The sequence below is a fragment of the Rhipicephalus sanguineus genome, chromosome 3 (assembly GCF_013339695.2).
Source record: "Rhipicephalus sanguineus isolate Rsan-2018 chromosome 3, BIME_Rsan_1.4, whole genome shotgun sequence".
NCBI lineage: Eukaryota > Metazoa > Arthropoda > Arachnida > Ixodida > Ixodidae > Rhipicephalus > Rhipicephalus sanguineus.
In genome coordinates, this window is record NC_051178.1 from 185,313,659 (window position 1) to 185,324,700 (window position 11,042).

At 47.5% G+C, this 11,042-nt stretch overlaps 1 protein-coding gene and 1 non-coding gene across 2 annotated transcripts; one reads left to right on the plus strand and one right to left on the minus strand.

Annotated features, from left to right (window-relative positions):
- Positions 1-705: 705 nt before the first annotated feature.
- Positions 706-7,546, plus strand: LOC119386176 (serine protease inhibitor-like). The gene is made up of 6 exons (XM_049414242.1): positions 706-890; positions 1,710-1,908; positions 3,431-3,838; positions 5,025-5,192; positions 5,735-5,899; positions 7,247-7,546. The coding sequence occupies exons 1-6, from the start codon at positions 706-708 to the stop codon at positions 7,544-7,546; spliced, it is 1,425 nt and encodes a 474-aa protein (XP_049270199.1).
- A 2,820-nt stretch (positions 7,547-10,366) lies between these two features.
- Positions 10,367-10,448, minus strand: Trnas-gcu (transfer RNA serine (anticodon GCU)). Its single transcript has one exon. It is a non-coding gene; the product is annotated as a tRNA-Ser (tRNA).
- Between the last annotated feature and the right edge of the window lie 594 nt (positions 10,449-11,042).

Below are 11,042 nucleotides of genomic sequence, written 5' to 3' on the forward strand. Positions count from 1 at the left end.
TGCACTGGTTGCCTCGTTTCGATTCATAGGCAAGTTAGCGATAATCATTATCTAATAATGGGTATTAAAGGGCCCATAAACTACTACGAGTTTGGAGACCAGTGTGTTACTTCCATTTCGCCTTCATTACCCTTCCTACAAGTGCTATCCCCTCCTGGTCACTTATTATTAATAAAACACGTGGCCAATGTCAGCACTAAGCGTTGAGCCTATCATAATTTCTAGCTTTTCGACTACACAATGTTATCTCCGCTTGCGCAGTCGAAAACGCACAAAGCGGAATGAAACCAACTGACAGCGCACGATAGTCACTCGACACAAGGCAGAACGGGCGAACGGGCGTACGGGCGTGCGACTGCTTGATAAAGCAGTGTTGGAGACAATTCGAAACTCGCATATTAAACAATCTAGAGATTATTTTCCCGTGACGTCACGGTAACAGCCAGCTTGCGTCACGAATCGTGTCGAAAAGATGAGAAACGCAAGAAGAGAATGACGCACTCGTTCTTTGTATTTTCAGAGGTTGTTTAGGGCCCCTTTAACAGCGGGAACCTAGTGGCACAGCAACGGTTACCGACGCACTACGGGAGCAGCCAACTAATTGAGTCATTGTCGGCGTATCCCTTATCTTAAATTTTTCGATTGCCGTTCGGAGGTCGACTTGCAGGCTTGAAGGAGGCTCGGGCGAGGTACTCTCGGATTCGAATGGGTCTAGGAAACAGCAGCGTCGCTACCAACGAAAATGCTCCGCCAGCACCGCACCAGCGACGGCCTGAGTTCGAAGCAGCCTCGGCCATTCTGGAGGCTCTGGGAGAGGCGCCGGCTAAGAAACCCCAAGTACTACATCGGGCTTCCCTGCCGACCAGCAGCTCCTCGGATGAATCTCTTTCGTGCGTGCCACTGAAGTACCGTCGTTTTCTGGTATTTTTTTCCCTTTGCGACACGTGTGGTACTGTTATCGTGCTTTAGAGTAAAATATACCTCGGCATAACCTGAATGCAGAAGATAAGCAGAACCATTAGCACTTCAGTTTTCACAGGGAGAAGCAGGACTGGTCGTGATGCTGATTTGCTTGAATCTGTTAAAAAAACAACAAAAAAAAAGCAGCAGCAATAATAATATAACCGATCAGAATCTTTGGCTTGAGGTAGTCAGTAAAGACTCATATTTAACCAAAACCTTTTCTGCCCATACTGAACGCGGGCAAAAGAACGCAATCAACAGGATGGGCGCCAACTTCCTGTTGATTGCGTTCCTTTGTCAGTCACAGCTCCTATTGCAGTTACCTGTAATACAGTTACCTTTAAATACCTCAAAACAGTTACCTTTAAATACGAACATAAACAGCTCTTGTGATGGCGAAGTGCCGCTACTACGGTTGGCGTGTTCACGACGAAAATTCTAGAGCTGGTACGTTCACGGCTGGCATATTCACGACAAAGCCGAATGCCAGAGCTAACTAAATTCCAAGTAAAAGCATTACGGAAGCTCTGAAAACGTTTCTAAATATCCCAGCTCGAATTCTGAAAAGCTTGAGGTCCCGTATTCAGAAAAAGACCTTTTACTACGGAATTGTTCCGAGTGAGAAAATTTCAACCAATCCTGACGCCAGACGTATGTTTAGCAGGTCAACTGTAAAGGACACTTACTCACTTAGTTCTTCTAGAGTTCGGCTCCTGTTCTGATAGTAAAGTTTTATTGCCACGCAGACTCGAGTGCAGTGCAAGCCCGCAGGTTGAGGCCCGCATCAGCGCCGGCATTCTTCGTCTGGGCTTGGAAATCCTACTCGGCCTTCGACGTTCTGGAATGGTGGGGCAAGGCAACCTCATCTTTTCGCCGTACGCCATTGCCAGCACGATGGCGGCGCTGCTGTCCGATCCGAGCGCCAACACCGTCACGGCCAAACAGGTGTCTTCGACGACGCTATTAGAAGGACTGCTTTCTTCACGAAAGCGTTTGCTTCGTTACGAAAGTGTCTGCTATTCTTAAAGGGCCCCTAAACCACTGCGAGTTCAGAGACGAGAGAACGGTTTCATTCTTGCCGTCACCAACATACAACTTACAGGCCTTCTCTCTTCCCGGCCACTCATTTCTTTGGAAAACACGTGGACAATGAAGCACTAAACGTTCAGCCCTCCAACACTTCGCGCTTTTCGGCTACATGCTACTCTCTCCGCTTTGCAGTAAAAAAAGAAAAAAAAGAAACTTGGAGGACGCTCGAGCTTCACCTTCAAGAGTAGAACACGATAGCTTATCGGGCCCCGTGCGCATCGCCTCTCAATTGCTAGCCTGGCTTCGGATCTCGGTGCATGCCTCAAACGTGCCGTGAGAAAACAAACAACTGTGCGTGTAACATTGGCCGTTTCAAAGTATCCTATAATGCCTACTGCAAGTACAGTTGTTAAGTGCGCACTACACCATAATTATTCCTTTTGCGAACGTCTCAATAAATATTTTTGTGCCACTCGTACCGGGCAAGAACATCAGATCTGCTATATTGACGTCGGTCAGTAAAGTAGTTACACGCATTTCGCAGAAATTCCCACAGCAGCAACATTCGGGTGATATCCGAGGTCCCCATTCGCTTGTTACGACTTGCACCCATTCGTTCATTGCTGCTCTTCGATAATGGAAAAATAGACGTGTAATCGCGAGAAATTGCAATGTTTCGTATGAGCATACCATTGGATAACAGAAAACAGGTGTGCAAACTTTATGCTGTATTACTTGAATCACGTGGCGTCATATATATTTGCTTGATTTCAACTCCTTCATATTCTTTTCTTTACATGTAGCTTGCGGGAAGTCCCTTTAATAATAATAAAGAAAAGTGGACGCTTTGTCAGGATATGTATAATGCCCACGGATTGAAACGCGGCATAAAAGCTTTTAGTATAAAGACTGATACACGCAATTGCTCCAGGTAACCGCGTCATATATGATTAGGAATCTGGCTCCTAAAGGTAATCTTTGCCCTGACGAAAGTGTTCAAGTTGAACTTACGCCGACATAACGCGAAATGAAGACGGCAGAAACAAAAATAGGTGCACAATTACTAAGCCCTGAATTGTCGCGTTTAAATTTGTTAGTACTGTACGCATTGCGCGTTTATGCGCGCCTTCATCACAGAGACAAACCGTGCTCATCATCGTCGGCTGCAGCACATTTTCCGTAACCATGCTGTCATTCTAATATGATTTGTGAAATGGGCAGCGCGACCCACTGTGCTCGTTCGTCCATGTCCTAGCTCCGTCTGGGTCGCTCTGCCCACTTCGCAAATTATGTTCTTGACATGGCTATTCTATGACATGGCCGCCCGGCAATTGCCAAACCCGATTAACGGGACAAGTGACAGTTCTATTACCAACTCGCACAGCTTGCCGTTTTAATTCTGTCGTTCTAAGTTCTCTTGTGCGGCCCTTGTCTACAGGTGGCCCACCTATTACACATTTCGTCGCTAGACCAGAGCGTGACGGCGTACTTCGCACGTCGCGACAGAGTCTTGCCGCGCTGTCGAAACGACAATGTCCACTCGTTCGACATGGCCTACCAGGTTGTTGTGCATTACAACTACCACCGGGTAGGCAACGAAGACGACGACGACGACGACACCAGGGCGTCGGCGCCCACGACGGCGCGCGCGTCTCGTATGCCGTGGGATTTCAAGCGCGAGCCGGAGTCGAGTCGAGCCGACGCGGACCACCACGCTCGTTGCTACGCGCCGTCCTTTGCTCCCGATGAGATCCTACCACCGGGCACGGTGACAGAGTCGACACTGGTGTTGCTTCTAAGCGTGATCGACTTCGGAGGTACCTGGAAATACCCCTTAGACGCCAAGGTGAGCGTGCCCTTTTAAGCAAAGCTTTCTATACGTTACACGCCGCCGTGGTCCAGTGGCTATGGTGCTTGACTGTTGACCCGAAGGTTGAGGGATCGAATAACGGCCGTGGCGGCGACATTTCGATGGCGACAAAATGCTAGAGGCCCGTGTGCTCAGACTCAGGCGCACGTTACAGAACCCCAGGTATAGTCGAAATTTCTGGAGCCCTCAACTACGGGGTACCTCGTAATCATATCGTGGTTTTTGGACGTAAAACCTCGAAACTATGTACTATTATTTGAATTGAATTGAATTGAATTGAATTGAAGTTTATTTGTCCTGAATTCTTACAGGACAAACTTACCTTACCTGAAGTTTGGCGTGAGTACTGCTCGATTTCTGGTTGACTTAAGCCGATCGTGAAGACTGCGGTATAATAAACTGGGCTGATGGAGGGCACCGTCCAGTCGAAGGTGGCGCGCATGTTTTCAATGATACCGAACGTTTGACACCATGTATTTTCATATATGCGACCATCTGAGATGGTGCCACAGAGGCCGTTTCGCCTTTTTTTAAAGCGAAAGTTCTACTACGCTATGTCTCCCAAGGTCATTCATCGCGTCGCAATGACGTTGAGGCGCCGGAGCGCAAGTGTGGCAGGCGTGACGCCATGCCACGTGATCCGCTGGGTCGTGGCGTCACAGCTGCGCCGGATCGGAGTCTCGCTGCTGCGTTACCACGTGACCAAGCGAAGATTTAATAAAATGCTGTGTGCACAGCCTTTGCAAAGCAAAGCTAAACATAGCTTTCGTTCGTGATAACTGTTTAGAAGAGTTAAACCTCAGCCAATTTTATATTAGCACTCAGAAACTTATTGGCATACAGTACCATTAGAGAACTGTTAACAGTTGAAGTATAGCCCCATTAGAGAACTTCTTACAGCTGATTTTCGACTCTGCTGTAACAATGATGGTTGCCGTTAATAAAAAGTATTGGTAAGAATGCGCTATAATGATTGGGATAATCTAAGTGCGCACAAAATGTCTTAATTGGTTTCAGCAAGGACTGTGGTTGGAGATCACCATAAGGATGGCAGTAGCCAATGGTGACTTTTAAAAGAACAAAAATACCGCTTTTAGCGAGATGCATCATTCTTGTTGTAATACTCTTGTTCTTCTCTCTTTATTTTACGCTACACGCACAGGCCGCGGGGCAGGGTTTCTTCTACGAAACCCCGTGTGCCCCAATTACGGTGGGCACGATCAGGCAGACGGGACGGCTCAGGGTGTTCGATGCTACCAAGAACCTGGGCGCCATGCTGGTTGAGGTCCCCTACCAGGGTCCGAAAGGCACCTTCAGTTTGCACACGAAGGTATGCTCGCGCGTGACTCTTTCTTCACGAAGTCCCATACGTACGATTAGTCTGTATGGCCCAGGTGCCTAATATTTGCCGCAATGTAGTCAAATTATTGACCGCCAAAGCGTTGTCGCTGCCCTTCCTGTTGAACGCGTTGCTCACAAGAGCCCTACTGATCTCTACACTATAGCAATAACTCCTGGTTTCTACACCCGACCAAACACTGCGCATTCCACTTGTACGCGATTAGGTCATTGGCGGACAAATGTCTCAGCTATAATGACACTGTTAATAATAAAAAAAATCCTTTAGCACTCGTTGGTTACACTGTAAAGGTAGAAGGCCTAACTGCGTTGCTGGTATCAAAGATAGCAACTGCCTGGCCAGGGGTGGTGCCAGCCGCTCCCATGAATTTTCGCTTACATCCCCTTGTGTGCTCCCAAAACGTCCTTGTTCAACGCGCAGAGCCGTACAGCAATACGGCAGCCGAATATCTCTTCACAATGGCACTTGGTAAAGAGGTACGGCATATAAGCTACGCGCAACGTCACATGCAGGACAAAAATCCCAAAATTGCCCTGGTCCTCTTCATACCCGTGGTCATGGACGGCCTGGAGGAGCTCGAACGTCGACTCAACGTGGCGAATGTCAGCGAAGCATTAAGCAATCTTCGCGAAGTGGATGACGTCGAGCTCACCCTGCCGCTCTTTCGGGCCAAACAGGTGAGCAGGATGATAACTCAATTTAAAGCCATAACCACCGTGTAGCCAAAGTTATATAGCCGACCTGCCAAACGAAGAGAGACGCGTGATCACGCGGAGACACAACACATTTCCCTCGATACAGTGTATTTATTTCCATAAATAGACGATGAGCACTTTCCAGAGAAAAAACACGCGTGTTTGTTTTCATTGTTGTAAAAAATATACTCCATTACTTGGTAACGCCGAATCTAGAACACAATTGCACAGCATTGCCTACCCTGGCAATTGAACTTGTCCATGCTTCACTTCAGTCTCACGGCCAGGCAATCTTTCTGCTATAAGCTTTACATGTGAAAAAATGAAGCAAATTTTAATTGGAAATAACTTGATATTACCTTGTTTGAAGCTCAGTAAACAAACGTCGGGAATATCAAGAACGAAATCGATCCGCAGCAGGTCCGAAGCATCGTTCATAATAGATTCCATCGGTCCCATCGTTCATAATAGATTCATGGTGGTAGAGGTGCCGCTCAAGGAGCCCCCACATACACTTGTGGCACATTGCTCTCTAGTTTTTGCAACATGGAACTCTATGGGTCTCAATAAAGATCTAGCCTGGTAACAAGCGCTTTTGGCAATGCGGTTATTCAACCTAACTACAGCGTGAACATGTTAATTCAAGGGAGGGGATGCGCTTGCCGGCAAAAATAAAGGGGAAGATCGATTACGTCGCACGTCCAGAAGAGCTGTGACTGCAATAAGTGCAACAACATACAAGGTTCAAGTTCAAGTTTCAAGTTTATTAACAGAATCGCAAAATACAATGCATATATGTGAAGGTGCAACATTTTCAGAATGAGACTCAAAAGTAAGTACTGTGGAAGGGCCTCCTATTAGGATCGGACACAGCAACTTTAGTAAGCACAGTAATGGATTGCTTATACAGGTTTGGATTGACTACGCAAATCAGGCCCGAAGCTAGGAGGGGGGGGGGGTGTCCTTGGGCCCCACTCCTTCCCCTTCAGATGGAGGGGAGTGTTTTACCGAAAATAAATAATGAAAATAGATGTTTTTCTTAAATAGTCAAAACCTTCAGCAAATGCTCCCCCCCCCTCCAAAAAAAATCCTCGCTTGGTACAAATACAAATATTATAGACTAATAAAAATACATAGAAGAACGTCGATAAAGACGACGCGAAAGCTGAATATTAGACTAATTAATGCGACGGATGCAGGTATGTCAGGTATGTTTTCAAAGACGATCTAAAACGGTTTAACGGCAATTTTCTTTAAGTCAGGGTTAAGAGTGTTTCAAATAGGAATTCCACTGAAAAAGTGACCATACTGGCCTTGTTCGAAACACAGGTCATCGACCTGAAGGATACGCTTTCCTCGCTCGGCTTCGGTGCGTGGTACACGGACGAACTGCAACCGCTACACGCTAGTGAGCCGGGCCCTCACGCAGTAAGCGCTGCGAGACACGCGTCCGCTTTTCGCGTCTGCACGAAGGGCGGCGCTGCTCAGGTTACGAAGACCAAGCCGCCCAAGGGCAAAGCGGCAGCTGGACGCCGCTACACCGTAGACCGACCTTTCTTGTTCATGGTGACGTGCAGCGACCCGGACGCCATGCTCCTGCTAGGTTCGGTCAAGGGCATTTATTGGTAGATGCGAACTGCATTCCGCGATTACTCGTTTCAGTGCGAAGATATAAATTAAAGGTACTGGCTCGTACGTTTCGGGACGTGTCTTTTTTAGCGGCACAAGCACCGAATGACACTCTTGTTTCTCTACCAAGCACTTCGGGTACTCCGAATATTCATAACAAGTCTTCTGCAAAATAAAAATCGACAGTTCTGGTTAAAGTTAAGAGTTAATTACATTGGACACATATGATATCGGAGCATAATTTGTCTAAGGGCCGATTAACTGTCGAGGTAAGTAATGAAAATTATTCGATCGAGTTACTTTAAAGATTGGGAGCAGCTGGGATCGTTGCGGCAACTGGCGGAGCAGATCTCAACCACGTGCTTCTTTCTGCGTGGCCTGCGAGATCCTCTTCGGAAGCGCGCGAAGCACGAAGTTAACCTATGGAATACACCAGGGTACACGAACGCTGACGTGCGAGCGCCGCTACCAGAAGTCCAAGTCAAGGATTAGGATCGCTATCGTAAGCGTTTTTAAGTACCCATCGAAGGAAGAAAACTGCGGGATCATTGAAGAACTGTGTATTGGCCATAAAACTATGGTCACTTGGCGCGAAATGACGAAGAAAAAAGGAGGGGAGAGGTGCAATGTGAGCGCTACTGGCTCCTTTTCATTGCTCGTTTTCCCTCCTTTCTTTTCGTCGTTTTGCGCTAATAGACCATAGTTTTATGGTCAATGCATGGTATGAACCGACTAGCCCAACAGCAAGTACTTCTCATTGACGAAGCTGCTCCAGTATGGGGCACATCTCTAAAGCACGCCATCTTCTGGCCATCTGGGCAAGACTTTATCGAGTATTAAGGGGCTCAGTGCATGAAGGTTTTGGTTCCGAAAAAGACAGCGAGAAATGTCCGTGGTGCGACTCCACACCGACACTCGAACGTATAACGTACCAATGCACGCAGCGTCCGGGGGACGCCGTCTCACCGCTAATTAAAGGCAGACTCATCGATTCGCCGTGGGAAGCGCGACTCTCCGAACTGCACTTGGGAAGCCATTTGACGACCGTTGACCAGGCTCAGCGAGCCGCAGTAGACGATAGGACCCTGCAGAGAATAAACGCCTTTATTTAGAAGGTTGCTTGGGAGACCTTAATCCAGGTTGCCTTGAGCTCGGGCAGCGTCCTGGGCCCTCGCGGCCAGCCTTATCTGATCCTCGAGGTTAGAGCTCTCTACCAAAGCTCGCGGGTGTGGTAAGGGTTGATAGGTTTTTAGTGGCGATTTTCCGCAGTTACGCTTCCAAAATAGCAATAATAATGCTGCATTTTTTTCCCGTTTTCCTTCTGCATAAGTAACCCAATCTAAAAAAAAAAAAGAATTCCAGGCAGCTCCACTTCGCGTACACTGTCGAAACAGCGAAGCTTATGCCCGTCATTCATCAGGCTGTATCGTACTTTTATGTTTTTCAACTCTTCCGTCCGCTGACGCTTAGCTTCGGCCACCCTTGCGCGAACATCGCGGTTGCCTCGGCGACGACATGCCCGTTCTCGCGTCAACTCTCGCTGACTCTCACGTCGGGTGGATTCTTCGTCGGGAGAACGAGAAATGGTCTCCATTCTGAAAGCGCAAACTCCTGAACACTGGCAACACTGACGCGCCATTTTACACTCCATGCACTGCAACTAACGGTCCCCCGCCCATCTTGGCGCGTTCCTCGAAGGTTCACCCCTTGACTTCCTCCACCCTCGCCCTCGTATCTCGCAGCGCACCCTCGCATATAACAGCATGCCCTCGCCTCTCGCAGCACGGCGCAGCCCTCCCCTTCCTCGAGAGCCTGACTAGCCTGACCTCCTGACTCTCACCACAAAGGCGCTGCGCCGTGCTCCCGACCGGGCTGCAGAAATTAGGCCCCTTTTCCTCTTGAAACCACTACCACCACCACTCTCACCACACTGCAAGTCCAAAGGCCACGTGATCAGTTCTACGCCGACCCCGGACATGAAAGCCTCGACTAAGAACAGCTTCGCCGTTGAAAAAAAAATCTCTTCATGCTAGCACTGAGCGCACTCACAAGGCAAGCAACACCAATAAAATACAAAGACGCAGTGCTGCGTCCTTGTATTTTATCGGTGTTGCTTGTGTTGTGAGTGCGCTCAGTAGCAGTATGACTCAATTGTTCCAAGCAGTCTTCACCGCAAAGCTCTTGAGCTAAAACTGTACCCCTATAGTCCTTTATATGGTAGTAGTGTCTCCATGATGTTATATTCATTATATATATATATAAGCAAAAAAAAAAAAGGTATACTTCGCGAATTCTATCTCTTTGCTCTGCTTCCGTGAGGTGCGGACTGCAGGCCAATACGTAAGGAGATACTCAAGGCCGTAGTTTTTTTTTATCTCTATATGGGCATATGGTTAGTAGTTGTGTTACGTCTTGGTGCATTATCAGCGCGAACTTCTGCAGGCTGAATACAGTGTATCGTTGTTACTTTCTTACTTATGTTACTTATGCTACTCTTGCAGATTGACTAATATGTTATACTTTTCCCTTCATCTTGCATGAAGAATCCCTCGCTGTACAAATCCCCTCCCCACTTCCTTTTTTCCTTCCTCCTTATTTTATGTTGTCCAAATGTTGCTTCGCCAGAGAACATACTGTGCAGAGGTCAGGGCCTCGGTCAGGTGCACGCTAGCACCTTTAGTCCGGACCATTTTGGTTTTCTCTAAGAAATCCAAAAGAATTTTCCGAATAAAACACAAAATGCTAGGAAAGTGTAACCTGAGAAAATAGAAATAAAACTGTGCGATGATCCAGGAAAACGGCTGAAGAAAGAAAAAAGCCCGACGAGGATGGGATTCGAACCCACGCGGGCAGAGCCTATTGGATTAGCAGTCCAACGCCTTAACCACTCGGCCACCTCGTTCGGATGTTCACGGCTGCATAAAAACATTGGACAATGGAGGTATTGCAGGCTACATTTATATCCTGCTTGCCCTTTTCCTGCAAAAAATTGGACAATCCGTCACGTACAAGAGAACCCCGATCGTGAAAAACAGGGCGCCAAGATGGGACAACGAAAAGAAGCACACATGCACAGCGATGACTAACAAATGCATTTATTATCCCTAGACAAGCAATAAATAGAAGAGAGATATCAGTCTTTAATGAAATTCCCGAAGAAATATGTGACGTCACAGAAACAGCAAACGAAACTCCCCCATTACCAGATTCGTCACCAGCGCACTCGCACTCAGCACGCGAAGAAACTGATTTCTTTCCGTGAAAGGGCAACAGAGGGAGAACTGGCACATTCTTGATCGCTTTTATGAAATTCGAAGGCTTCCCGAAGTTCGCGTCTCATCCTGTCCGCATACAGGCCTATCACTTGGTAACGTCACATATGTCTTCCTATTTATTGCTTGTCTAGCGATAATAAATTCAGTTGTTAGTCAGCGCTGTGTATGTGTGCTCCTTCTCGTGGCCCCTCTTGGCGCGCTGTTTTTCACGCTCACCATGT

Excerpts from the sequence above, each read along its gene's own strand:
- LOC119386176 (XM_049414242.1), top strand. The coding sequence starts at position 706 with ATGGGTCTAGGAAACAGCAGCGTCGCTACCAACGAAAATGCTCCGCCA. Across the intron at positions 3,839-5,024 it reads AATACCCCTTAGACGCCAAG|GCCGCGGGGCAGGGTTTCTT; the intron begins GTGAGCGTGCCC and ends CTACACGCACAG. Across the intron at positions 5,193-5,734 it reads CCTTCAGTTTGCACACGAAG|GACAAAAATCCCAAAATTGC; the intron begins GTATGCTCGCGC and ends CGTCACATGCAG.